General features: G+C 47.9%; 1 protein-coding gene across 1 annotated transcript; it reads right to left on the bottom strand.

Annotated features, from left to right (window-relative positions):
- On the bottom strand, positions 1-27057 carry SYNDIG1L (synapse differentiation inducing 1 like). The gene is made up of 4 exons (XM_074998799.1): positions 26961-27057; positions 9227-9666; positions 5423-5560; positions 1-2097 (listed from the first exon to the last, which is right to left on the bottom strand). Exons 2-4 carry the CDS (start codon positions 9623-9625, stop codon positions 1939-1941), a joined length of 696 nt encoding a protein of 231 aa, XP_074854900.1. The 5' UTR covers positions 9626-9666; positions 26961-27057; the 3' UTR covers positions 1-1938.
- Positions 27058-27770: the final 713 nt, after the last annotated feature.

Below are 27770 nucleotides of genomic sequence, written 5' to 3'. Positions count from 1 at the left end.
AGCTTCTGAACAGGTTTCTTCTCTTGTGTGTTTCTATCCGTTATGGCTCAAGTACAATAGAAATCTCAGATAACAACATGCTGCTTTAGAACGAAATGTGCATATGAATAATACATGGATCAAGGAACATGCTGAGTCTCTTACAGAATATGCCCTAGTGCGCACAGAAACCCCAGGGAAGGGAGGGGGTGAGTCAGGAGCCTGCCTACACCCCATCACGCAGCAGGGTGCAGAGTGGGGAGACCAGGAAAGAGGGGCAGGAAGGACTGGCCAAGGTGAGGAGCGTTTAAGGGGTGTAGTCTGAGGCATGAAACAGAGCTCAGGTTGAGGCAGAAAGTGTCTCTTTGCAGTGAGCTCTTTAGAGCAAAGGCTTTGCCCCCAACTCCGTCTGTGAAGCACCTACTGTGTTATTGGCTGGACACGCATAAGCGATAGGCTGCAAGCAGGGCTAAGCGGCACTGGCGTTTCCACGGGGGGATCCTGTCCAGCACAGAGCTTTGCACAGACACCACTTCCCCCTTCCCGCCGCCTGTGGGGGGTTTGGTCCCAGTGCTTGTCATTCAGTCGCCAAAGGTGGAATGTACATGCTCTCCAGCTCCAGCTTGTGTCCGGTAACAAATCGTATTTTTGGCTGGAGATTACACACACAGCGGAGTTCGGAGGGCTTTTGTTTACCTCCTCATTTGTCTGAGACCAGTCTTGATGAGATCAGGCCAGTTCTGGGTGAGGAGGCTGTTGTTGTCCTGGAAGTAGAAACGGTGGGGCACAACAGGGCATTTTTGTCAAGGTGTTGCTCCAAATGGCAGTACCTGGAGTGCCACACTGCTCTCTGCTATAGCTAAAGGGCCAGGGAACACAGCTAGGGGCTACAGTTCCAGTCTAGGGTTGCCTGGCCACTGAGATGCCTGACCTCACTGACCTTGGGCAAGTCATGTCAGCTCTCCCAGGCTCTGTTCACACACAGCCATTGTTTCTTGTGCCTCCTTAGACTGCGAGTTCTCTGGAGCAAGCGCTCTCTGTCCGTGTTGTTACAGAACCTAGCACACCAGAATCTCCATCTCAGCTGGGCCACTAGGTTCCTGCTCTGAGGAAGATAATACGCAGGACTTGTGAAGCTTTTCCTAACCAACTTCAACACATGAAATGACACACTGTTACCAACCCGAAGGACTTTTCATTGTCCCATTTAGAATAGATTTCTGACTCAAGACCTGGGCCTGAATCACCAAAGGCTGAGCCACGGATTGGTAGGCAAAACTAGGGTGAAGCTTAATGGCCGAGCTGCTAGCTGAAATTCTGCATACAGAGTTCCAGAGCCTGCTCTTTAATCAGGGCTGCACTGTGTCCTCCTATTTAGTGACAGTGAAAGGGGCAGTTGCCAGCCTACGCCAGCACTAAAACTGAAGTGTTCTCCCTGCAACAGGAGCAATCGGCAATCAGCCTCCTGCAATCAGCCTTCTAGCTCTGTCTCCCATGCAGAAGAGCAGCCAATGACTTGACTGCCCACTGCCCTCTTCCCCATCTGCCTCAAAGTAAGACAGGCTGTGCTACACTAAGTGGTGGGATAAGGATTCACGCTGCAGGATGAGAATGTAAACACGTTGTTTTGAAACCTAGGAGTGGCTGCACCAGGCTGTGCAGATAAACTAAAAATCTCTCTTCCTTAAGGGAAGCATGCTCCTCCCAGCCTCCGAATCCAACCTCTGCTGAATTCGGTACTAGTGGGGTGCTCTTAGCCAGCTGTCCAAGGTACGAAGGAGACTGGAGTCTATTGTTCATGTAGCAGGGAAAGAGCCTGTTCAAGGCTGGATCCTTCCACTGGTGGAGCTGCTCAGCAGCCCTTGCAAGCATTGTGTCCTGCGCCCCATACAAAAGCATGACTCTCACTAGTAGCAGCCTTTGGGTGCAGAGTGCTGTGCTTCGGCGTGGTGGTCTCTGCTATACATGGCCATTTTTGGATAGATAAGCAACCAGTGCTACAATCACACCAACGTACACCCCTGTGCCGATGGTGATGGAGAGTGCAGCAAGGAAGAGGGCCCTCCGGGAGGCTGAACTTGCCACATGGAAGTCCCCCTTGGAGACAGCCTTACTCGTCTGGAAAGAGAAGACAATGTGTAAGTGACTATTAACATCATCTTAACCCTCCGAGGAAGAGGACTGACTGTTCACATACTGCAAGGAACAGGAATGACTCCCAACATTTATTTGCCTCTCCCTTTCTGTGCACCTTTACTTTGACACAGCTTTCCATTAAAAGGTAGGTTTAATGGATTGAGAAGTTCGAAGAATATGTGTGTGTCTGATGTTTTTAAACTCAGCTCTCCTGGTACAGGGATAGTAGCACTATCTTTTCCCAGCACAATACTTCTTGGGGCTTAGCTACAGATATCTGTACATGTGTAGATGGATCAGTCTTTGAACTGGTCGTGTTTGGACTTTTGAATATGTCACTTCATGCACTTGTGGTCATTGAATGTAAGTACAACAGAATTTTATGATACCATGCCAGAAAGACTGCACTTGCGGAGACATTAGCTATATTGTTGTACTAATAGTCTTTGGTATGTTGACTAATCAGGAATATGCAAATTACTTCTGGTTATCTTGTATTAAAAAAGGGATAAAGAAGAATACTGAAACAGTATAATGTCATTACATATATTGGCAGGTCGCCCTCCTCTGGTGTTTGGTTCTGGCCTCATCTCAAAAAGGATATGGGAGTTATAGAAAGAGTCTGAAGAGAAGCAATGAAAATAATCAGAGGCCTAGAAATACTTTCAAGGGGGGAAGTTAAAAGGGCCTTTCTAAGCCTCTGACCATTTTCATTAAGTGAAAATAATCACAAACTAATGACTAGGAGAGAGGATATAAATGGTGTGCTGCCCTTTACTCTCTCGTAATCCCAGAACACAGGGACATTTGCTAAAATTAAAAGGCAACACATTTAAAAGTGATAAAAGGAAATACATTTTTCTACAACGCTTAAATAGCCTGTGGAACTCATCTCCACATGATATTTGGACACAGGGGAGTCAATGTGTATGTGAACAACAAGAATACTGCAGATACATTAGAAAAGATAAACCAGTCATGGACTGATAGAAGTGAAGAAGAATCTTCCCAGAGAAGCAGATTATTCCATAATTGATTACTATGGGAATTTACACCTTGACTCTGGGTTTTGGGTACGGGTGGGAAAAAGGTACCAGACAACCTGGATCGTTGAGCCGGCAGTACCCGTGTTCCTAGTCATTTTTAGCGGCTGTTGTCTTTTCCTGTTTCTCCTATAGCACCTCAACTTCAGGATGAGGTGCCCTGTACTGAATGAGGTATTCCAGATGAGGATGCACATCCCTCTGTGTCATGGCTTAGGGCATTGTTACACTCTTTTCTCGTCCCCTTTCAAAATCCAGGCATCTCGTTGGCTCCTGGGCCACCCCTGCACACTGCACAGATTCAGGGCTGCTTACGGTGACACCCCACTCTGCTGAGTGGCTGTTTCCGAGGCCAGCAAGATTGAAGTGCTCCTTGCACTCGTCCGCACCAACATACCTGCCAGTTTCCTGGCCAAGTTACATCCTTCTAGACATCCTCCCAGTCCTCCTCACGGAATGGATTTCTTGTCATCAGCCCACATTAATTCCTCTCCGTTCAACCCCAGCATCTAAATCCTTAATGAATATATTTAACATAACTGACCTGAGAATTGTTCCCTAGGGAAACCCATGGTTAATCTCCCTCTTGGCTGAGGACTGTCAATTATTTATCCTTGTCTTTTAACTTTCTACTGTCTACCCTAAAAAAGAATAGCACCCCCTTTTCCCAAGGTTACCCCCTTTCCCGTACAGCCTATTGTTTAGGACTTTATCACAAGTCTCTGAAGATCTGAAGAGACCCATCTGTCATCTTTTATCCACCTCTTGTTCATTCTCAGTTAAAATCTACATGCTGATTCCCCACTGCATTGTTCTAGTTTTACACTGGGATAACATCACTGATTTCAATGGAAATTCACTGGGCATAAAATTGCAGTGACACCGTGGTGGAGAGAATGGTTGGACTGCAAGCTCTTCAGCCTGGTTGCTGACACACTGTGTTCTCAGTTAAACACAGAACCAGCCTCTGTCCTGAAGAACCAACAAACAACCTGAGTAATAATCAAGGACCATGTACAGCAATTACATTAGATAAATAAACAAGAGCGCCTCTTTAAACAACTCCAGCAGGTTGGACGCCTCAACTTGCCTCAAAGCTACTGAGCTATATGGAAGACATCTTGTATAGAAGCTATTTCACATCCCTTACTTCAGTGCGCACACAAGAGCCTGTCCTTTCCTTGACCTGTTTGGGAATGGCTGGGAGGATGAGCTCTATGGAATGCGCTAATGAACTGTTTGGAGTTGGGGATCCAGCTCCCTTGTACCTATTTTTCCTTGCTGATAACGGTTTCTCTTTGGAAAGTGATTTACGATCCTCTAACTAATTGCCTCTGACACTGGGCTTGTTTGTGTAAGGATATAAAATACTAGAGTTAGCTGCATCAAGCAGCCTTGCTGGACCTGGTTTTACTAGTGTCCAGTTTGGCTGATCTGTTGCCTTACTGAATTCAATAAAGCTGAATGTTAGCCGCCTAAACACAGAGAAGTCTTGTGCTTCAACAGCTAGGTTGTTCTCTTCATATCATACTCAGTAGGTGCAGTATAACTTATCTTTTATTATTATTTCTACTTAAGTTCCACTTAGCTTCTTGAGACTAGGAGAACAACTACAGACCTCACAGATGGAGAGATCCCTGCAAGGAGAAAGAGAGGCCTATCTCTGCTCTGCCCAGTCTCCCTGGAGACCTACTGCTAGCTCTGAAAGAGTTTGGCATAGTCTGGGGCAGCGCCAAGCTACCCCAGACAGTAAAAGTACACCAGGACACCAACCACTTCCAGGGATAGCTGGAGCACAGGGAAGTGTAGATATAGATTATAGCAGCTCCAGCCTGGGCAAAGACTCCCCTGGGCTGGAGACATTCTCATTTGACAAGCTGTGGTTAGGTTCAGGTCCCTTTGCACCACCAGCATGGCCTCAATCTATAGTATCTAGTCTGGACACTGAAGAGTAAGTCCTCTAGTTCCCCTGCACGATCACAGAGACCTGTAGTGGAACCATGTGATTCTGCTGAGGGGCAGGCATGAAGAGTGTCCAGAGCAGCACATGGCCTGAAGCATGACTTGCTGTGCCCCAGCACACAGAGTTGGGTCAGTGAGGGCCGGTAACAGGGCCACTGGGAGTAACAGAGAGGTGTGTGTCCCTGACCCGAATGGCCCTGACTCAAGTGGTTTTCCTGGCTTTCAGAATCCCTGCACTAGAACATTACCTAACCCAGCATGTGCAGCACAGAAAAGGAGCAATGGCAGATGGGATTTCTCACCCCATGGGAGAAGTAGAAGGCAGCGATCCCCAGGGGCCAGAAGCAGCAAAGCATTGAGAAAATGGCCAGGCCCAGATGGTCTCGTGGGGGAAGCATCAGGAAATGATCCTCACTCTCACTGTCGCTCGAAGAGTCACTCTGGAAAAGAGATGAGATCAGTGCTGGAAAGCATCTAGGTAGAGAAAGCCTGAGAAGCAACAGTTCAAGTGTAACTACCCCCAGGGGGACCTGAACCTAGGCCCTCTGGAGCATCACGAAGGCACCTCTACAGCTTGAGCTAATGCTCAGTGGAAGCTGGAGAGGACACTTACTCTTTCTCTGTGAAGTGGTCTAGGTACCACTACATTGGACAGTTAACCACACATGGGTTACATAAGCACACCCCAGTGACCCCTCAGTGGGACAGCTTGGCAGGTAAGAGGCTACATGACCCCAAAACATGTCATGAGACCAGCCTGTCAAACAACAGGGGGCCCTGCAAACCCTGACACAGGTACTTCCTCTCCTCTTCCTACCACCAGGGTGACATTAGCCTTCACAGGAGGGACCTGCCACAGAGATAAAAAAAAGGACTGTCCAGGCCTCAGCTGCAGTATGAAGGCAGGTGTGATGGGAAGTGAGCTCAGAGGCAGGATCTCATGGTCTGCAGACCACCACAAACCACTGGCAGAAACCACTTATAGTCACCACCAACCTTTGGCAAGTCAGAGCTCTTGACACAAAATGCTCTGTGTCCTATTGCTAAGGGCTTTCCCTGAGTCAGAGCTGCTCCTGTCAGTCTGCCCAGCTGTGGTATTTCTAGGACACTTATCACTGTGTATCTAAGAAGTGCCTCACACGCTCATCCCACCTCCTTCACACTCTGTATTTCATATTGCCTACTTTTCCGTCCCTTCTCCAACTCTTCTGAGCTGAAAATTTGGGAGTTTTCTGAAACCCTAAAAGAAATATAATGAAAAACTATTGGGGATTGAAATGAATTCTGATTTCCTTCTCAAGTTGTCTCTTCAGCAAGCTTGGTGGACATTTGGGATTTCCCTGGAAATTATTTTATACCTAAACATTTTGTGCTGCGTTGCAGTAGGTTGTGTGTCAGCTTTAGCAAAGTACCTCATTTTCTTTAAATCTAAAGGGACCAATCTTCTGCCAGATGGGGTTTGAAAGTATGGGAAAGGGCTTGGATATGAGCCTACCCTAATTTCCTGAGAACCCCGGTTCCTCTTTCAAAGCACATGCCACTCAGAATGTCTAGTACTTTTCTCCCTCTGTTGGGCGCTCTTTAACCCACATTCAATTTGGAGAGGACACATTTTAGTGGTCTAAACCAATGGAAATGGACAAATCTACATTTCAGTCTAGACAGGGCATATCGTCATGGTCCAAAGAAGTGGATTTGGAGATAAACAGCAGATGCCAACAATGAGCAGGACTAGTGGACTCCACTTCAACAGACTAATGCCTTTGTGTGCCTTGTGTATTGTTCTTGGTTTCTATATTGCAACCTAAATCCTGAGTGGACATGGGACACACCAATATAAATAGCCAGAGCTCAGCTCTGCCAGTCATTATTATACTGCGAGACTCATGATATATTTATATTTTAAGCTGCTCATGATGGTTGGTGTCAAACTTTTGGAACCCATGACTGAGTAGCATCAGATTTCATGGTAAATTGCTATATGGGCTCTGGTAGGATCAGATTAACACAGGTTTACTGCAGGAGCTGGGATGTGTGAGACAAAAGGCCGTTGGCTACTCTGGTGATTAAGCCCACAGCCTCTTATTAATCCCTTATTGATCTGTGTGGGGATCTATGTACCCTCCCACCTGCCCTTATTCAGAATGACGAGACTACCCAGGGACTGGGAGGGAAAATATGGGGGGGGTGATGTTAGGATGTGGATTGACAACAGGAAACTGGGGGCACAGGCAGGGCTAGATTAACTCTTCTGGGGAGGCCTACGGTTATTAGATTTTGTGGGGTCCCTAGACAGTGAAGTAGGGACAAAAATGAGGGGTTCAGAAGGTGGGAGGGGCTGTGAGTTGAGGCAGGGAGTTGAGTATAGCAGGGGTGAGGACTCCGCCTGGTGGTGCAGGCTTTGGGACGGGGCTGGGGCATGTGAGGTGGAGGAGGGGACTCCATAGGGCCAAAGGGTTTGGAGTGAGGGAGGGGGCTCAGAGCAGGATGCTCAGGGCTGGGGCAGGGGATTGGGTTGTGGGGCAACTCCTCCTTTGGTGGCACAGGTCACGAGGAGGAAGGGCACAACCCTCCCGCAGCTCCCATTGGCTGCAATTACCAGCTAGTGGGAGTGGCAGGGGCGGAGCCAGAAGGTGAGGGAAACAGGGATGGAGCTTCTCTGAGCTTGCCGCTCCAGCCTGTGGGAGGGGTGTGGGAGGAATGACAGTGTGTGGAGCTGCATTCTCCTCCCCATCCCCGCCACCCACCCCCTGCCAGGCAGGGCCAGAATGCAGGGGCTTTAGTGGCTGCAGTGCAGGGCCCCGAGCTAAGAGGGCCCCACAAAAAGATCTGTGCTTTTGGCAGCCCGGAGATCTATGTGCAGAGCCCTCTTAGTCTGGAGCCCCCAGCTGCAGCTGCAGCCCTGAAAGCCCCTTCCTTAATCTGGCCCTGGGAGCACATAAGGAGACTGCAAAAAACTGGAAACCGAGTGTGGCACAGAGGGTGTCCAGAGGGGAGCGAGTGGCTGCTGATAAGACAAGACAGCTATCGGGGAGGACGAGGGAGAGCAGCGTTCCCTGTAAGCTGAGCGCTTAGGTGCCCTCCCAGGAGAGATTCCGGTGCTGCTCACCTGACCAGCAGAGTGCCTGCAGCCACCCACAGTGGGCAGCGTGTGTTTCTATTGGCGGTGCACATCGGCACATGCCTGGGTGCACGTAAAGTTTATTCCATCTGGGATGGAAAAAAATTAGCGGGACCCCTGAGGAAGAGGGACAGAATGGCAGCACCTTTGCCCAGGGGTAAATGGAGGTTCCCTCTGAGCAGCCAACCAAGATTACAAAGTGCCTTGGGACAGAGCAACGTGTACGCCACAGGTGGCTGCACGGAGCCTTCACATTGAAAAGGGGCTGTTTCAAAGGGTGCAACTACTGCTCCCATGTCCCACAACTGCTTTTCCGCCCATGTGCACCAAGCCATGTGCGAGTGTGCACCAGCAGTGGAGACACAAAACCCAGCTGGGTGGCATTTGAATCTCTCCTGAGTAGCTGCACAAGCACACGGCGTACAACAAAGACTGGCAACCCCCAGGAAGGCTCATTTTCTTGGCTGAATTTCCGGCCAATCCAAGGTGCCAGAGTTTACTTTCCAAGCCTAAAATTATAACAACACCTTCACTGCTGCTGCTATGCAACTACCTAGTTGGCAGAAATAGTAACATTTGCTCTGTGATAAGCCAGAGTTGGTAATCAGAAGGGCAAGCGTGGAAGGACAAATGAGCTTTTTACAGCATACGAGAAGCTCACAATGGACTAGAATAACATTTCAACCAGTGGCATTGTGATATGCAGATGAAGTGAGACCCCTTTGTAACAACTGACTAAATATTCCAGGATGCCTTAATCTCAGCCCCACTTTGATCCGATTTAATTTGCAAGGTATCCCACAAAAAATATCCTGGTGGGACAAAACAGAAGCAGCTGGGACCCTGTGGGGACACTGAGCTCAGAAAGAAGGGTATGGTGGATGTTTAACCCCTTCTGTACCATTTATGCTTCCTGTACCCCAAGGCTAGTTGGACATATCCACCAGGAAGCATCTTGTTGCTGTTTTTCCTGGAAGAAGCTCACCTCATATTCCTGGAATTCCTCCTCTTCCACCTCATAGGACACAGTTTGAATTCTGACATCACCCTCCATCTGGCAAGACCCTGGTGTTTCTCGCCCATCTGCAGCCTCCGAGGGGGCCTCTTTGTTTTCCACAAAGGTCGTCTCACAGCTCTCGCCCTTGTTGTCCTTAGCCTTGAGACTGCTCTCATCCTTCACCAGGATGAAGTTGGGACCATACAATGCTTCGACAGCCAGCTGCAGAGAACTGGCATCCAGCAGCTGGTGAGTCCTGGCACTGCCAGTGTTTTGGAAGATGTAAAGTTTCCCCTGGCAGCGATGCTGATGGTAGGAGTAACTACTGTGGAGATGCCGGCTGCTCTTGGCCAGCAGTGGGTTCTGAAGCTCACTCAGACTTTCCATTCTGCTGAAAAGGGCCTGGAGGCGCTAGGAGGAGGGTAACCCTGAAGAATAAGAGAGGGTAGAAAGAGCGGGTGTACAATATCAACAAGGGGAGGTTGTGGATTCAGGGGTACCATGTGTAATAAAATCTACTGGTCACAGCAGAGATGACTGCAGGACGCTGGCCAGTGTCAAATGGCACTGTCTGGCAACACCAGAGAGAACAAGAATCTAGGAACTCTGTTCCATGGCATGAGCCCTGTCTCACATGACTGAGGGGAAGTTCATCCATCACAAGGTGACAGTGAGGTAGGCATGTGGCCATGTGATGAGATGATCTGAGTCATCTGGCTGGAATGAGTGGAGGATGTGTTGTACCTGCACTGCCCATTGAGAAGGGGCTGTACAGTCAGATAGCCTGCAACAGGCATGCCTGTCTTGTGGCTCATGCTTTACACTGCTGTAGAGGATACCAGCTGGCACTGAAGTAGATGCACAGCTGGCATCCACTTGAGGGGCCTCCTTGACATCTGTAACTAGCAGGGAACGCATTGAACGACAGCCCTTCGTGCATTACAGCTTCAGCTAATGGTTTCTAAACATAACTGAGCTTTCAGAGCACTTTGTAATGCCCATGCTTTAATGTACTCGGTGGCTAGCAAGGGCGCTGTTTTGGGACGGCCCGGGGGGGGAAGTAGGGGGGTACAGCTGCTCATACTGGGATGCTGCTTCCTCTTCTTCCCCTGCCCCTCACTATTAGGGAGAGAGGGTAAAGTACAAAGCTTGCATCACTTACTCCTTTGTCCCGCGAGGAGTGAAAGGAATGCAGCACAAGCTGTGCACTTTCCTCTCGTTCCCTGATAGTCAGGGGAAGCAGAAGGAGAGCAAGCAGCATGCGTACCTGTAGCCTCCCTTCCCTGCCTTGCCCTGCCCCCCACAACATGGCGCCCTGCGTGGCTCGCCTATCCCGCCAGAATGGCTATATTCTCTTTTTAGCTGCTTGCTCAATGAGAGCTAGCAGGAGTATGTCTCTTCAAGCTGGGAATCGCATGCTGTGCTCCAGCTAAGGTCTCTATTAGCCAAAGTAATGGCTCTCCTCTACCACTGTGGCAAAAGAGGTTCCTCCATCAAATCTAATAAAGCCACCTCTCCAGGAGGCTTGACTGGCAGACGAATATTTCCATTAACCTAGTTGTTTCTATGCTGGAGCTTAGGTTAGCTTAATTACATGATATAGAGCCTGACAGTTTTCATGGCCCTCAGCCATGTAGTTAAGCTGACCGAACTGTAGTGTAGACCAGCCCTAAGTGACTTGCCCAGGGTCACACAGAATGTTTGTGACCGAAGAGAAAATGAACCCAGGTCTCCGCCAGCCCCCTAACTACTGCACAATCTTTGCTTTCTACACCCTTTTATCTAATCTAATGCAACAGGACAGCTTTAGTTAAATGAGCACCACCCCCATGGCACAGGGAAGTGGTAGCACCGAGTTCAGTTCCAGGGATTCTAACGAGCACTGTCTTGACACTTTTTTGCATAAGACAATTTCCCATCAGAAAATGTGATTGTCAGAATCAAAATTTGCCATGGGAGGATGTTAATTTTGACAAAATTGTTTGATTTTCCATCAGTGAAATCTAAAACCAAAACAAGCATTTGCTTCCGAACTGACATTTCTTAAAGGACACAAAGAGAATTTTTAAAAAAAAAATGTCAATTCAAATAAAACTGTGTTCATTTGTGAAGGCTGAGTCACTTCATTGTGATTAACAATGTAGGCATCACTCATTTTAACATCTCTAAATCCAAATATTTTGGAGCCTTTTGTTCTGTGAAAATGGCTGATATTTTGACAGCTCCTTCTGATTTGGGCTCAGAACAGATGTCAGAACATCAGAATTTCCTCTGGGGTGCAAATTCCATTATCTGGCCACCCTGAATTCTAGCACTGTGCTTTTACAGCTGTTCCTTAGCATGCACCTGTCTTCTCAGCAGACCTCAATGGGCTGCCCACTGCCTTGCAACCCAAAATGTTATTTCATTTTAGACACCTTAATAATTTTTTCCTCCGCAATATGTTATATATTATAGGCATATTCATCTGTCTGGTGTAGGGCTCCCTGTGGTATGCCACACTTCCTGATCTAAAGTCTATTTCCTTAGTTTTAGCTGTCCTTCAGAAGAAAATTTAAATAAAGATGTTGAACTGAAGACTCCTGAGGATGAAAAAGCCAAATTCGTTCCCACGTGTTCATTCCCAGGGCCAATCCCAGATTCTCCCCTGCTGTACAATTCCAGCTTCAAAATGTCCCTATCCAGGAGCATCCATCCCCTCACTTGGGGCAGCATTTCCCAAGCTTTGGAAAGTTGATCCCCACCCAGGCCTGTACGCATGAACTTCTGCGAGTGTGTGGGTATGCTTTTTTGTACATGTCAATGACAATTTTTTAAAATAGAAAGGAGTTCAAAACAACCGTGCCATGAGTGTGCATAAGAGGGGTTAATCAAAAATTTGAGTGGAAACAGTGACTGGTAAAACGATTTTTATAATATACTAAAAAATTATATGGTAATAAAGATTTCATAAAAATTATCTCCTGGTATCCTGTAGTAATAAGTGAAAAACAATATTCTCTCTTCCCCCTCCCTTTCCTGTTGTGAGTGGCCAAGGGGATGCTCGGAAATGTAGCCCCTTTGCTCCAGGGCCAGCTCTTTAGACAGGGAATTGGGCAAGGAACCTCAGCTCCCTTCAGGCTCTGCCTCCTCAGCACAGCAGGGAGAAAGGGAGAGAAACTGGATGTGGGTGTGTTTGTGTGTGCATTAGCATCCTTTGTACCCCCCTGTCCTCCCATGTATGGACCTGTCACCCCTCCCTTTCAGGAAAATGAAACCACAATCTCTCCCCACCTCCAAAGCCTTCAGCACCCCCTTGTATTGTTAAAGGCTAACCTGTGTTAATTGTTGCATCATTCAAGCCTCTCCCCACCAGCAGAGTCATGGAGATCATGTAGTTTGATCATCTTAGAGCCCATGCACCCCACTCAGCACCCACACGCTACATCCAACAACCAAAATAAGATCAGTGGCGTGTTCCAGATTCTTGTTTTTTTCCATTTTGCTAAGACTTTCTATTTCAACCATTAACAAGTAAAACAAAAACAAATGAATAAAGGCAGGTACAAGACTATAAGGGAAATTTTCAACGGAGAAGTGAAAGTCTGGATGATGTGTGTTTTAAGAATATTAGGGAAATGATCTAACAATTATAGCTCTGAGAATGAATTTGAGGAAGGCATAGAGAACTGAGCTTGTAAGGGAGAGTTGGAAAAAGGGGAAAAAAGTGAGCCTGCTGATTACGTTCCCATAATTTTAAATCCTATTTCTAATAAAATAATGGAACAAATATTAAGGGGTGAAAAATCACAAAACATCTACAGGATAATAATCCAGCCATTGAGGTTGCAAAGAAAATACCTTGACAAACTTGCATGTTCAGTTTTCTCACGACCCTCTGCATTATTTCTTTACCCACTAATACTCAGAGCCCTTCCCACTGTAGTACTGTGTGCAAACTTCACTAATGTGTAGTTCAGTCCTTCTTCCAGATCATTTAATGATGATCTTAAATAAGGCTAGACGTAACAGTGGAATGCAATAGTTACTAAACACTGCCCTGCAACCTTGTAGGGGGCTGTCTGTCAGCACCTCCTGTTCGTGTTCAGTCACTATTTTCCACTTTGAATGAGCTTTGGCAGAAAAAAATGCCCTAGAGGTGCTGTGCTCAGCGATGGTGTAATACCGGCAAGGAATATGCTTCCCATTTTAATACAACAGGGTCAGGAGCATGTCCTCTGAAGAGTCTCTAAAGTCACAGAGACAGCCTCAGGCAGGTGATGGAGGGGAAACACAGCCCTGGAACGGTTAGAAACCTTTCCAATTTCTGAAAGCACTGAAGTCACAGCACGGCATAAGTACACTGCGAGTGTGTGTGTGCGTACGTATGCTTGTGGGCAATGAATACAGTAAATTCTTTGGGACAGTGACCATGTTTCATATATTTCCACAGCACCTATACCAAGCTCCTGAGATGATGTGGATATTGCTCCACTGGGAATCGCAGGAAAAGCAAGAAAAGACCTAACAGTCCTGCCCAGAAAGAGAGAGAGTCCAGCAAATTATGCAGTAACCATCAAACCTTACTGGACTTCCTTGGTTTCTTCCACAACTTTAATGGAATCGGAGCCTGCTTATGCATCATTAGGCTTTGGAAAGAAAGAATGAAACTGGCAGATCTCAGCAAAGGAATAGCGAACAGATAAAACTGGCTGAGAGCAAGGCACTCACCATCCTCATTATAAAGTTCCTTGGATGGAATGGGCACTATTCCCCGCCACAGGATTCTGTCTACATTATACTGAGAGCATGTAACAGCAGGTGCATTGGGTGGTTAGGAAAGACACATACACACAAACAGACAGAGAGGTGCACCTGATGGAGAGAGTCTATCAGACTGAGAGTGATGGACCGTACCTGCAGTCAGGCTGAGCAAACGTTGGCTATCCCTGGCTACTGTGTCTCCAGAATTACTTGGCTGTCCTCTCCCAGCTCCCAACCTTCCAGCGGGTAAGGTTTCTACATCCCCCATCCCAACCTCTCCTGCCCAGTTCTTGGCAGAAAACCAGACTGAGCACTGTGCCTCGTGCTGTGAGAGCATCAAAACAAGCCCTGCCTTGGAGACAATGGACATGAACTGAGCTAAGGAAAAACAAACAGGGCCAGATTCTGGACTCAGGAGCCCCAGGATAAATCAGAGCCTTGTTCACTTTGTGACTGATGTCTCCCAGCTCTCAAGTCTGGCACATTTGCCCTCTGATGGCAATAAAGTTACAGGTGGTCAGGTCACTGAATACTCCCCCTGATTATCATTGGACACTAGGAACAGATATTGGGTGTAACAAGCCAGGTTAACGGTAAATAAAGTAGCTTTTCCAATAGGCAATCACAATTTAATTCTGTCAGGCAAACTTTCAGTTCTGCCTCAGGCACTTACTGCCAAGTTACATCTGAGTTACTTCTCTCCAGAGGCCCAGGAGGTTACAATATCCTGAGGAAAGACTCTAAGCCATGAGACCTTCTGGCTGACACCCAAGACGCTCCCAACTGAGCCACGCTGGCACATTCAGAGAGCAGTGCTGGCCACTGCAGCCATCCTGCCAGGCTCAAGGCAAAGCTGTTTCAGAGAAGAGCAATCAATAATGTCAGGAGATAACAGCACAGCACAGCACAGCACAGCACAGCAGCTGCAGGGAGAGAGCTCCTTCTCCAGCTACCCTGAAAGTAACATATAAATAATTTCACCCGTCTAGGCCTCAAGGCAAAAGGATCAGCAGTCACCTCCAGCTCAAACCCTGTAGTGCAGCACTGGCAATCGCTGTATGGAGAAGCAACACAGATGTTATTACTGGTGCTTAGGGTGTGCCAGCCCATCCGTGCACACAATCAGAAGTAGGTCATGGTGTGCTTAATGCTTTCCAGAGATAAGAGGAGGTCACCGCTCCTGCCTGACACACCAGGAGGCAACATCCCTGAGCTCTGGAGCTAATTACCTGGTTCAGACCACCAAAGAACACACCCAGGTCAGGTGAAAAGCAGGAGAAGAAGATACCCGAAAGACAGTCAGAGTTGCATGAGCAAAAGAAATGATTTACAGGAGGGAGCAGAAGGAGCAGAGACCAACAGTTCAGTCCCATCAAAACAAAAAAGCAGTCTAGTAACCCTTTAATAAAATAAGTCTTTACCAGTCTGTTCTGGTAAGGCTGTGATCTGAAGAAGTGGGTCTGTCCCACGAAAGCTCATCACCTAGTAAATTATTTCATTAGTCTTTCAAGTGCTACTAGACTGGATAGTGTATAGACTAGCACAGCTCTCTCTCTGTTACAGTTCAGTCCCGTGTGTGTGGAAGACTGTTCCAAGCATAGGAGGAAGCATGAGAAAAGGGGCCAGGTTGAGCGAGAGAAAAAGAGCAGTAAAGTGAGAGCAACAAGCTCAGAAGAGAGTACAGTGGGGGAGGATAAGGCAGAAATGAATGCAGTGGTGAAATTACCTAGGGCCTTGAAGAAGGAAGTGAGGAGCTTGAGCTCAATGGAAAAGGAGAGGAAGCCAGGGGAGGAACGCAAGGCAAGAGGAGAGGTCATCAGAGCAGCAAGGGGAAAGCTGATCAGATGGATGGAAGGGATGGGCTCTGCAGGAGACACAAAGAGAGCAGCCAATGAGCCAGGGATGTACCAGAGTTCCAGCAAGTGGGATGATGAGAGAGATGACCATGGAGCTATTGTGGGGGGAAGGACTTAGTGTTAGCCAGGATACAGAGCAGAAGGGGACACCGACTGTGGCTCTGGCAAATGGACAGGATACAGGGTGCTTGGGATGAAGAGCAGCGAATGCACAGCTGTGAAGCAATTTGTTTGACAGAGCTGGAAAGCAGCGAATAAGGCATTTGTTCCACCCTCCTAATAGGGACAGACTCAGCTGCTTCAGTGATGGCTTTCCGGTGCTGACACAGACTAAATTGCTTTGAGAATTGGGATGCTGTGCACTGCTTTTCAGGGATTCACTAGGCAAACTGGTCGATTTCCAGATGCAAATCAAATGTGCATTCTTGCTTAGATAAATGTTCCTCTGCAGAAACATTTCATCCAGATCTCTTAGGGTCAAGGCATGGCTCCTGATGGTGGGAACCAGAGCCTCAGCCCTGCGACTCCCTTTAATGATCTAGTGAGGCAGCTGCCTGAGAAGCAGCATCCCAGGGAAGAAGCTCCATCAGGATTCCTTTCAGTACACACCACCTCCCAATCCCAATTAAGGGGTTAACTTACCCAAGGCAAACCAGCTGGGCTCACATGGGGCTCAGATTAGGGTGCACTGGGACGTTAGTTTGGAGCATGCTGGATATGTTAACAAGCATTGCTAGCTGTTGGTTTACCAATGTATATAAAAGAGGTCCACATTTCCATCGTCTCCTGCCCTCCGCCCCAATCATTTCTCCATTGCCTGTATTCCCTGGGGCAGGAATAGGCAGCTCCCAGCACGCAATGTGCACCGCACCATTAGTTTACAAAAAAGAGATTTTCCTATGAAATGGACGGTCCTGCTATTTTTCTATCTCGCCACTAGGTGTCTTAGTCACTCTATGGAGGACTGTAACTATATCAGTAAAGAGTTAATTCTCAGTCAGGTACAGGCAACGGTAGTTTAGTGTGGTTCTCAACCAAGAGTACTTGTAGCCTGCCCCTGGGGTATGTAGAGGTTTTCCAGGGGCACTCTACTCATTGAGATTAGTGGGGGTTGCAGCCCACAGGGGATCAGGTCACTTCATGTGTTTAGGGGCATTGGAAGTGCAGGACCAGCATCAGAGAGTAGAAAGCAGGGCAAGTGCCTGGTCCCTGAGAAGCTAAGTTACATGCTTCATCCCCTGATGGCAGGGCTTTGGCTTCAGACCAGGCTCGTATGTGAAAAACAGGCTCAGATATCACATGGAAATATCAGTACAATATTTATAGTCCAATTGATGTATTTGATAATTATATGGTAGAAATGAGAAAGTAGAAATATTTCAGCACTAGCATCCTAGGACACTTTTCTTTTTTGATGCCTGGTTTTGTAAACAGGTGGTGAGGTGAAACATTGGGGTGGGCAAGACAAATCAGCATCCTGAAAGAGGTGCAGTTGTCTGGAAAGGTTGAGACCCACTGGGTTAAGAAGCTCAGACTCCTCACTCTCTTGAGTTGACTCAATGGTGTCAGTGGATAGTGGAAATCCATCCTAACTACTATGAGCGCTTCCTTACTGGCTGGCTTCCTTATTAACAGTAATAGTTCCCAAGACTCAATCATGTATCTTAGTATAACGATCTGACATTTCTTTAGGGCTTTTCATCTAGAAGGCCTCAAAGCATTTTACAAATGTAACAACCCGATGTGCAGACTGAACACAGGGATCCTTTCATTTACCTCTGGGGGTCGGGGAGCCACTTGAATTTACCTTTATTTTTGCAATATTTGTCCATTTTATTTGCTGATCAACAGATCAGAGTGCCATGCACTGCAGGCTGTTATGGCAATCAGCTAATGATTCAGCCACACTTACAGCTGTCACCTCCAACAGGGAAAGTACAAACTGGAAAGGTTCTAGAACAATGGAGAAAGACAGAAGAGGGACTGCTCCTCAGGAGAAAGTTGAGTGTGTATCCAACAATTACCTGGATTCTGATCTTGCTCACACTAGTTATGTTTAATTACAATAACACTCCAGGGTCACACCAGGGCACTGAGCACTGCAGACACATATGGGAAGACATAATCCATGCCTCAAAGAGCTTGCTAGCTAGTTTAAGGCAAGATGCGAAGAAGACAACAGTTTGGTGCATCAAACCGAAGTAAGATGAGAGTAACGGTGAATGAAGAACATATGCTAGATAGGCTGTAGGTGCATATTAGCATGTTTCTAGTCAGTGTGTTGTCTTAATGTGTAAGAAAAATCAATTAACTGGCAACCAGAACCTTCTCCTGGCATTATCCATTGATGATTTCCTGTGGGGATGGTGGAAGGAGCGAGGCCTGAGTTCAGGATCAGTTCAGGGAGGGTGTCCATGGAAGACAGCACAGTAGTGCTTGTGGGAGAAGTTGGGCAAACAGACAAATGAAGGCTGGTGGCATTGGGGAGCACAGTGGGTGGAGAAGGCAAAACACCAAGATACAAAGGCTGGCAAGTAAGGACACATGGAGCTGTGTAGGGCCTTACAGAGGAGGAGAAGATGCTTGAAGGTGATATGGTGAAGAAAACAGAGCCAGCAGAGGGCAAGGGCCAAGATGATGATCTGGGAGCAGTATCTTGAAAGGGCCCTAGGTCTGCTGGGTGGTTGTCAGGGAGGCTAGAGAACAAGAGGTTACAGCAATAAAGGGTGCTTGGTCAGGAGCTCTAGTGGTGCAGATTGTTACAGCAGTATAGTTCCATTGCTTCAGTACAGCTACTCTGAACAGCTACTTCGGTACAGCTAGCTCTTACTCCCCATAACTCTGCCTTCAGTTTCTAATCAGGTAACGGAACAAGGCGCAAAAAGAAAAGTCTCTACCCCGAGAGGGCAACATGAGCAGTAAGCAACACTGGGGTTTATAAAGAGCAAATCATGTTAGGTGCAATGATTTTTCTTTTTCATTTTGGAGGAGAACAGGCCTCTGATAATTTTCTGCTCAGAGGGGGCAAAGATCAAGGCATTGACTTCAGCACAACAGGGTCTGGCAGAGGCTGTCATTCACAAGCCCTTTGAGGAATAAGCCCATGAGAGAAGCTTGGGAGACACTTGTGTATCTGAGCTGGTGCTAGCTGGCAGGACTCTGACAGTCCATCTAAGCAATAAAGTGCCAAACCAGAATGTCTGGGTCATGAAGAAGGAACTGTAACTTCTAGAGCAGCCTGCAGCCACCCTTAAACACCCCAGCACAGAAACAGAATAACAGGCATGCAGGCTCGGGGCTTCAAGTTCCCCTTGCTCATTTCTGAATCTCACCAAGAAAATCATGCCAGCGTTGCCAAGCTCATGCCAGAACAGAAAAGCAGTAGAGAGAATCTCAGAATCATAGATTGCTAGGGCTGGAAGGGACCTCAGGAGGTCATCTAGTCCAGCCCCCTGCCTGAAGCAGGATCAAACCTAACTAAATACTCTCAGCCAGGACTATGTCAACCCAGGACTTAAAAACCTTAAGGGATGGAGATTCCACCACCTCTCTAGGTAACACATCTGAGTGCTTCACCACCCTCCTGGTGAAATTGTTTTCCCTAATATCCAACCTACATCTCTCCCTGTGTAACTTCAGACCATTGGTCCTTGTTCTGCCACCTATCATTACTGAGGGTCAAAAGAGTAAAGGAGAGGTTGTCATCTAGTCCCCACTAAAGAAAACGTGCTTGAAATTTCAAATGTGTACAGCTGCGGGGAACCAAACTTATCAGATGTACAGGGTCCAATGGCTATGAATGCTTTCTAACAATGAGATGGCATTGTCCTGCAATGAGCCCACTATTCGCCACCCAGGGGACCTGGCTGGGGTAGCACTATAATGTCATCGTGTCTTGGAACTGGCTCTGCCTTTTCTTGGAGCTCTGTTGGCTTTTGGATGCTAACGATGAGACAAGAGACATCAGCTGCTGCTTGAACGTGCACAGAGGCCCTGTAAACCATGTGTCTGTGGATGATTTCATATGCTAGTGGGTTCATCTCTGAATTCTCCATAGTGCTTTTCTGCAGTTACTCCTGTATGCTGCATTACAATGTGCATTTGGTCTCAAGGAGAGCTTTAAGGGTGCCAAGATCATCTCCCTAGCCTATGGCAACCCTGACCGTCTCTTTGGATTCATCCACTGGCTCCCTGTTTTCCGTCAAACCTGTTCCAGTTTCCTGACTTCACCATCCAGGGCTTTTACTACTCTGCCCCACCTTCCTAATCCATTCTTCTTCCTTATCCCACCACCTTTTGGGCTAGACACCAGCCTCACCAGCCCACTGGTCAACTTCTCTCCCCAAAAGTCTCTGCCTTCTTCCATGCTGCCCCTGATACCAGAATGCCCTGAGCCGACCCGCAACACAGCCCACTTTTTAGCCAACCACTGCTGGTTTCATCATGGGGCTTTCACGCACTGTTGGCATTTCTGCCTCCCTAATGTTTGTTACACCCCTGGTCCTGTATTGTTTCCAATTAGATAGTAAGATCTTCAGTGCTGATACTATTACTGTCTTTGTCTACCATGCCCAGCAATGGGGCCCTGATCCTGATGTTGGCCCACAGATGCTACTGCTCACGTATTTAAAGCCCTTATTAGCTATGCTTTACACCTACCGCTTTAAAAACTAACCCATATTTTGGATGCTGCACTTTTCTATTTTAGTTTTTCCCAACTCAGAGGCATATCTCAGACTCGCTAATCTGGTGTAGGGAAGAAATAAATCATTCCATTCAAGTTCAGATGAAGAATTCCCTGTTTGATACAAAGTCTGAGACCTGTCTCATTATCAAGCTTAATATCTGCAGCCTGAGATTTTTTTTAGCCTGTTTTTAGCGTCTGATGTTTCCTTATGGACTCGTGAGAGGGAGATTTGCCCTCTGTCTTTAAGAAAGTTTGCCCCCAGGTTGGAGAGACTATTGGAGCAAAGGAGCTTATTTTGTTTTCAAGAATAAGGTCAGGAGAAACAACAGCTGCTTCAGGCTTTTAAACTACTCTTGCTCTCTTTTCAATGCCCATGGGGAGAGGGAAGTAGGAAAACTTCCAGCAACGTAGAGTCTTACAGCTTATCTTCATGAAGACTCTTTCCATTTGGCTGGGAGGGAGACGAGCGCTCTGGCCAGGGAGCCTCGGTGGAAAGGCCACAGATGCCAGGCTGTAAAATCCAGTGCTCTGCAAATGAATTGTTTAAAGATAGTATGATGGGGGAGATTTTCAAAGTCACAGAAGGCCCGAGAGGCCCCCAAATCTCCTTGAACAACGTTGCTAGCAAGCGCCCATCCGATGCCCCTTTGCAAATCTCCCAAGGTATTTGGGCCCAAGCCTGGCCCTCAGCTCTGTTCAGAGAAGAAACAATGTCCATGACTGTGTAAAGCCTGTCATTTCCCCACGGCCAGCGCTTATAGTAGGGAGACTGCTAAAGGGTCATGGACCCAGCAACAAAAGACAAGAAAAAGTAAAAACTGAGCCCAGGTGCTGAGGGGCATTGTCGTACCAAAGCCGTGTCTCCCAGAGAATGACAGATCTCCTGGGCTTTCAGCACTGGTTCTCCCAGACTCAGTCTGAAGACAGGAGTGACTGTAACGAGGAGAGGAAAAGGGATTCAATTTTTCCAAAGCCCTCCCTCTGCCTGGTGCATTTCCAGCCCCAGGCAGAGGTTGCTTTAGGCAAAAATCTCCAAGCCAAGTGTGCTCATGGTCTTCCCCTCACCTCTTACATCTGCCAGCGAGGGCTGGGATTGTACTTGGCGACAGGCTGTGCGTCGGCAGAGTAGCAGGAGTGATGGCAAGGTGGGAGATGATCGCAGTGGATGCCATGTATAGATTTTATAAATGGAGCCAGCAAGCTGTGTCTGTGCCTTGCTGAATGGTGTTATCAATGCCTTTGTCCTTCAGAAGGTCTTCAGAGCAGGGGCTGGCCTTGTACATGTTCCATAAAGTGCTCTGCACACTTTTAGGTGCTTAAAAATAAACAGCCCTTGGAATTTTATACTGTACACTGCATGATCTGAAGTGAAAAACCAGTTCAGCCATAGCTTGGGTCTGACAGCCTTATGGGCCAAGAACCAGCCAAAGGGCTGAAAACAAAGGGTGAAAACAAAGAGCAAGGAATGGAGGAGGCAATAGGCTCATGTTCAGTCTGGTCTGATTAGCATCTTCATTAGTAATCTGGAATGGGGAAGTTAGGGATGCTCACAGAGGATACCAAATGGGCAGGAGCTGCAAATCCCACTGAGATAGGCTGTTCTTAGTGGTGGCAGGTGACAAAAGAAGGATCAATGGTCTCAAGTGGCAGTGGAGGAGGTCTGGGCTGGATATTAGGAAAATCTATTTCCCTAGGAGGGGGAGAAGCATGGGAATGGGTTGTCTAAGCAGATGATGGAATCGCCATCCTTAGAGTTTTTAACGCCAGGGATGACTTAGCTGGGGCTAGACTATCTGACCTCCTGCAGTCTCTTCCAACCCTAATCTTCTAAGATTTTATGACATTTATCTATCCTACTGATCATTGACATATCTAGTGTTTCCAGAACATTAACCAATCAAGGACCTGCTCATGCTCCCAGGACTCTATGCCTGTATGAAATTTCCACCCATGGCCCTTGCCCTCCCATGTGGAAGAGGATCAGCTGCCTCCATGGTAGCATCCTTTTCCCCTGGTCTCTACAGAGGGTGCTTTGCAGTTGAGGGGTACATGCAAGTGGGTGTGGAAATGCATCCTCCTCCCACCAGTCCTGAAGCACTCAAACCACCAAGGGGAATCCCATCTCTAGGGGTAGGGGTTACCTTTAAGGGAAATTCCAGGGTAAGCCCTAGCAGTAGCATGGCTCTGCTCGAGCCAAACCACCAATGAGCTGCTGAAAAGGATCAAAGCCTCCCTGCAGGCATCACCACCCTCCCCCGTCCCTACGTCTCTGGAACGTGTGCAGTTCCTGGGAAGTAAGCTGGTTTAGGGTGCAACCTGCGACTGCTAGCCCATGCTCCCTCCGATTTTTTCCATCTGGGGGAGGAATGTGTTTTGTTAGGCTCACCAAGGCCTGTGCAGAAGTGCACCAACAGTAGAATAAATGCTGCCAGCTGTGGGATGCTTGGCTAATCAACTGGGGAGTACCTGACTCTCTCCTGGGCGGCCACCCAAGTGCTCAGCCTACAGGGAACATTGCTCCTGGCTGGAGACAGGGGTGCAAACAACTGGGGGGAAATGCCACCATGATTTCTTCCTTTTGTCCCCTCCTGAGGCCCGAAGTAGTGTGACACAGGGAGACGGTTTCAGACTTCTGTAAAACACCTAGCACCTTTTGGGTCCAGGGACCTGAACACAGCAAGACGTCATCCCCAACACAGAGATAGCCCTGTATAAATCAATGCTGCTCATGTGCACAGTCTTATAAGGTATCATTCTGAGTCTTGAGCTGCTAACCATGAATATTGCGTTGGATTGTGCGTATTATCGTTGTATGGGAAGTTACGAAGTTTGGCTGTGTATGTGTTACTGAAACCTGTGGGGAGATTCGAAACAGCAGCCTTTCAGGTACAACCGTGAAAAGGACAAAATGATAATGGCTAACTGAGGAAAAGCACCCAGATTATCCCAGGAACTGTGGCAACAGAAACCCCTCTGGGAACTCTTTGACCCAGGTCATCACAAAAGAGCTTTCCAGCAAGTGGGAAGAAGATATAAAATGTGGGGACAATGACAGCCTGGGGGAGGGGGACCTCCTTCTCCTGACAGCGCACCTGAAAACACATGAGGCACAAAGATTGAACTGTGGGAAGCTACGATCCCAGCCTGGAAGGATTTTTAGCTTGTGTCTGAAAACCTGGGAAAGCCAGAGCAACTTGTGCCTTACGAGTCTAGACACCAGCCTGTTCAGAGTGAGAATTTGCTTGGGTACATCCTATCTGTCAGTTGTGCTAAGCTCAGTTTGTGGGTTTATTTACTAAGGCAATCTGCTTTGTTCTGTTTGCTCTCCCTTATCACCACTTAAAATTTACCATTTGTAGTGAATAAACTTATTTCTTGTTTATGTCAAAACCCAGTTTGCACCATTCATATCCAGGGGGAAGAGGGGCAAAAACGGTGCATACTTCTCTCCACACTGAGGAAGAGGATGAATTCTGATGAGCTCATGCAGACAATATTATTTTGGGTTCACATTCCAGACAGTGTATGCACCAGAGTGTTGGGTAAATCTCCAGGCTGAACCTGTTAACACAGGTCTGATGGCTGTCTGCATCTACAGCTGGGTGAGGTCTTGCCTAGTTGCTGGGGTACATGCTGGAAAAGGAGTTGAGATCCTGGCACAACAACATGGCGCAAGGGAAACCCAGATTGGTAGGGCCAGCAGGCTCAGTGGGACCCCAATACATCTGGTGGCACTCATGATAGTCAACCCCTCAACTTGCTTGCCCCCCTCCTACCCCAGGAGGCACGGACCAGGTAAGTGGAGGGGGTACATGCAAAAAAGTGTGGGGACCACTGGCTTAATATTATGCATATACTGCAATGGCTCAGGGTGTCTCTTGACATATAATAAATAAAAATCCTTTTTGCGTCCCCTTGGGAGGTGAGTTAGTACTATCTCCAGTTTACAGGTGGGGAAACTGAGGCATGGATATATTTTTTTTTTTAGTGATTTGCCTCATATCACACAGCAAGTCAGTGGCAGAGATAGGACTTAAGTATGCATCTTCCGCTTGCAAATCCCATGCAAAAGCCATATAAGATACTGCCACCTAGATTTAGCAAGGTTAGAAAAATAGTAACGTAAGTGCAGCTCAACACTTAAAATGCTGCATGGTGCAGCTGTGTTGCTGTGGTGCTTAAATGAAGGCGCTCACTCCTAGGCAAGCAGGGGAGAGCTCTCCCATCAGTGTAATTAATCCACTTTCCAGAGAGGGGGTTTTTCTGTCAATGGGAGATGTTCTCACACCCACTTAGCGCTGCCTACACAGACGGTGAAGGTCAGTATAACTACATTGCCTCTGCAGGTCCCTGAGCAGTTATACCAACATAGGTGTGTCTTGTAGATCTGGCCTATGCCTCCATTTGAGAAAGTGCCTGCATTTCACCTGGGGGACAATAACCCTGTAATACCACTCAGCAGGAGGGTGAGCTGGCATGATGGCGAGGGGGTTAAGGGAGAGAGTGGGCAGGTAATAACACAGGTCTTTGCCATGTGGTATATAACAAATGCGGTTTGGTGCCGCACACTCCGAGGTTGACTGCCCCCGACGGGAAGGGGAACATGGTTCTGATGCCATCACACCTGAGTTACCACGCTCAAGTCTAGGCCTGCCGCTAAAAGAGGGAGCTTGACAGAGTTCAGAAAAGAGCACAAAAGAGCCTTGGGCAGGAGACTAAAGGAGCAAAACAGCAACGTGTTAGTAGCTGGCAAATACTGGAGGTGTGTATGTCCCGACATGGGGTTGGGTTGTTCTGGGTGACACACAAGGGGCTACCTAGGAGGGGTGGGATGGAAATAACAGGGTGATAATTTGGACTGAGTATAAGGAAACACACAGTGAACAGCAACACTACTTCTCTTGGGCTGGGGACCATCTTCACAGGTGCGAGCTCCATCCCTTGGGCATTCAGCATTAGACTGGACAAATGCTACCAAACAGCCAGTACAGGATGACCCGGCCCCTGGAAATGGGCAAAGTGAGCTAAGGGAGCTTCCCTCTGCCTCCAGCTTCTGAAACTCCAGTCTCACAATTCAGGCAGTTTCCCTTCACTCCAGGGAAGCTGCCTGACAGCCTCTGAGGTTAACTCTTCCTGGGCACTGTTTGATTTCATTCCAGAACGAGGGGCCAGCCTGACTGTGCTGACTCTTCACCAAGCTGGGGACAGGGGGCCTGGGACAGATGATATGGAAAGGGAGATTCCTAGCAGTGTCTCCGAGTGCCTGGCTCCTGTCCCCAAGGAGCACTGAAACCTGAGGGGAAGCTGGCGAGAGGGAAGGACAAAGCCCTGAGATGGCCCTGGTACCGCCACTTCCAAAAGCGGGGACTGCGCTGAGCAGACTGAAGACCCCAAACTGGAGCTGCAGTAACCTATTTGCTCTCCAGCAGCCTGTTTATTCCCTGCCTCCGGTGGAGAAGCAGGGAATCAAAAGGAAGAGCGTTTAGCTTCCAAAAGCTGCACATCTGATAGCTATTTTCACTGCAGTGGAAACTTTTGCTGGATAAATATATCAACATATCCTTTTGGTTGGGCTAATTCCTCCCACAGTCAAGTTGGGAAGTAGCTCTACATTATTCTCTGGAGAATAAGTGGATTTTCCTATGAAACTCTCAGACAGCCTCACACCTGCCTGTACTGCTTGTCTGTATTATTTACATAGCATCCCTTGCCTTCCCTTCCGTCCCCTAGGTGTGAGAGAAGTTTCTGATTGCAGATGCTGCTCTCATTCAGTCGAAATCTAGTTTTTGGAACTAGACAAGCAGCTTTCTAAAGGGGGGCTGTGTAGAATGCCGGGGGTGGGGCAGAGGGGGTTCTGAAACCTGCAGCATCCTAGAATGGATTACAAGCTAGGCACTGACCAGAACACCAAACAGACCACTCCTTTCCCACAGACGCTGCCCAAAAGCGGCTGACAGGATCTTGCCAGCCTAGACTGAGAAGGGGCTGGCATGCATCCAAGTAGAAGGTACTGTACTGGCACAGGTAACCAAACTGACTCATTGTCTCTTCTGTTCTATTTGGCTTCTTACCCCTCTCCCAAACATCCTCCCAGGATGTCGTGAGTGACATGACTAGCCCCACCGTGCATGGTTTGACTATTAGTTCTCTTTAGCCACCCAGTCTAATTACTAATCCCCATACTTTACCAGAGAGCTGAGTTGTAAGGGAAAGTCCACGGTGCCCTTTCCTCTGTGGCCACCTCAGATTAACAGACTCGTCGGAAGTTGTTCTGCAATTTCGCTGCAATATTTGGGGTCAAAGTCTTTTGCTACATCCCGACCAGCACCTGTCCCCGACCCCCGAAACAATTATCCATTAAGCCTGCCCCAGCTGCTGTTGCCTGATGCAGGCAAGAAACTACCCGGGGTACGAAAAGCCCAGGGATGCTCCTTACCTGAGTGATGAAGAATGTCTCACCCACTAAGTGGAAGAGCAGGTAGCTGAAGAGAACCTGATCCACACATGATGCTGCTTAGGATCAGCCATTCACCTGGAGTGACTCTAGCCTCTTCCTTTCAGGACGAATGCTTGAGCTGCTTTGCTTGGTAGCTTTAGGTAGTCAGCAACGGCATCATGTCTAGCACTGGGGACTGCTCCTCAGCGCAGCCAGAGACAGCACTGGGAATGTGCAGCAGCACAGCCAGACACACGCTGGAGATGTGCAGCAGCACAGCCCTCTGGCTGCAGCAAAACCCGACTTCACATTTGTGTCAAGAGAGCCCTGCATTCACTCACTCTCCTGTGCTCCAGCTGCACTGCTATCAGCTGTACAGTGCCTGATTACAGCTCCGGCCCAGGATGTCTGTCCAGCTATTTCAGTTCAGGACTCAGAAGTGCCGTCTTTTTTGTTCCCTTTTTGCTGCCTTTCCCCAGCACTGCTCCTCCCTTTGCAGCTCCCACAAAGACACAGGGCTGCACAGAAGAACTACAAAAGACAGCCTGGGGTCCCACACTGCTGGGGCTAACAGCCCAGGAGGCCCAGCCCTGTACTGTATCTTGCCAGGACAACCAGTTGGATGGAGCGAACTCAGTCCTCCTGGGAATGCTGGAGCCAGAGTCAGGCTGTTCATTTTTGTGGGCTGGTAAAGCTGATCTTCTCCTTTAAGGCACAGAGTTTGTACAGCCTAAAACTAAAAGGGCCTGACTCGTATCTCACTCACTAGAGCTGCACCAGTGTAAAACCTGTGCTGGTTCTATGAAGCCA

Source organism: Carettochelys insculpta, chromosome 6 (genome assembly GCF_033958435.1).
Source record: "Carettochelys insculpta isolate YL-2023 chromosome 6, ASM3395843v1, whole genome shotgun sequence".
In the NCBI taxonomy this organism is placed as follows: Eukaryota; Metazoa; Chordata; order Testudines; family Carettochelyidae; genus Carettochelys; species Carettochelys insculpta.
This window is presented reverse-complemented; position numbering and strand designations above follow the sequence as displayed.

Excerpts from the sequence above, each read along its gene's own strand:
- SYNDIG1L (XM_074998799.1), bottom strand. The coding sequence starts at position 9,625 with ATGGAAAGTCTGAGTGAGCTTCAGAACCCACTGCTGGCCAAGAGCAGC. Across the intron at positions 5,561-9,226 it reads AGGAATTCCAGGAATATGAG|AGTGACTCTTCGAGCGACAG; the intron begins GTGAGCTTCTTC and ends TCTCTTTTCCAG. Across the intron at positions 2,098-5,422 it reads CCTTCTACTTCTCCCATGGG|ACGAGTAAGGCTGTCTCCAA; the intron begins GTGAGAAATCCC and ends TTCTCTTTCCAG.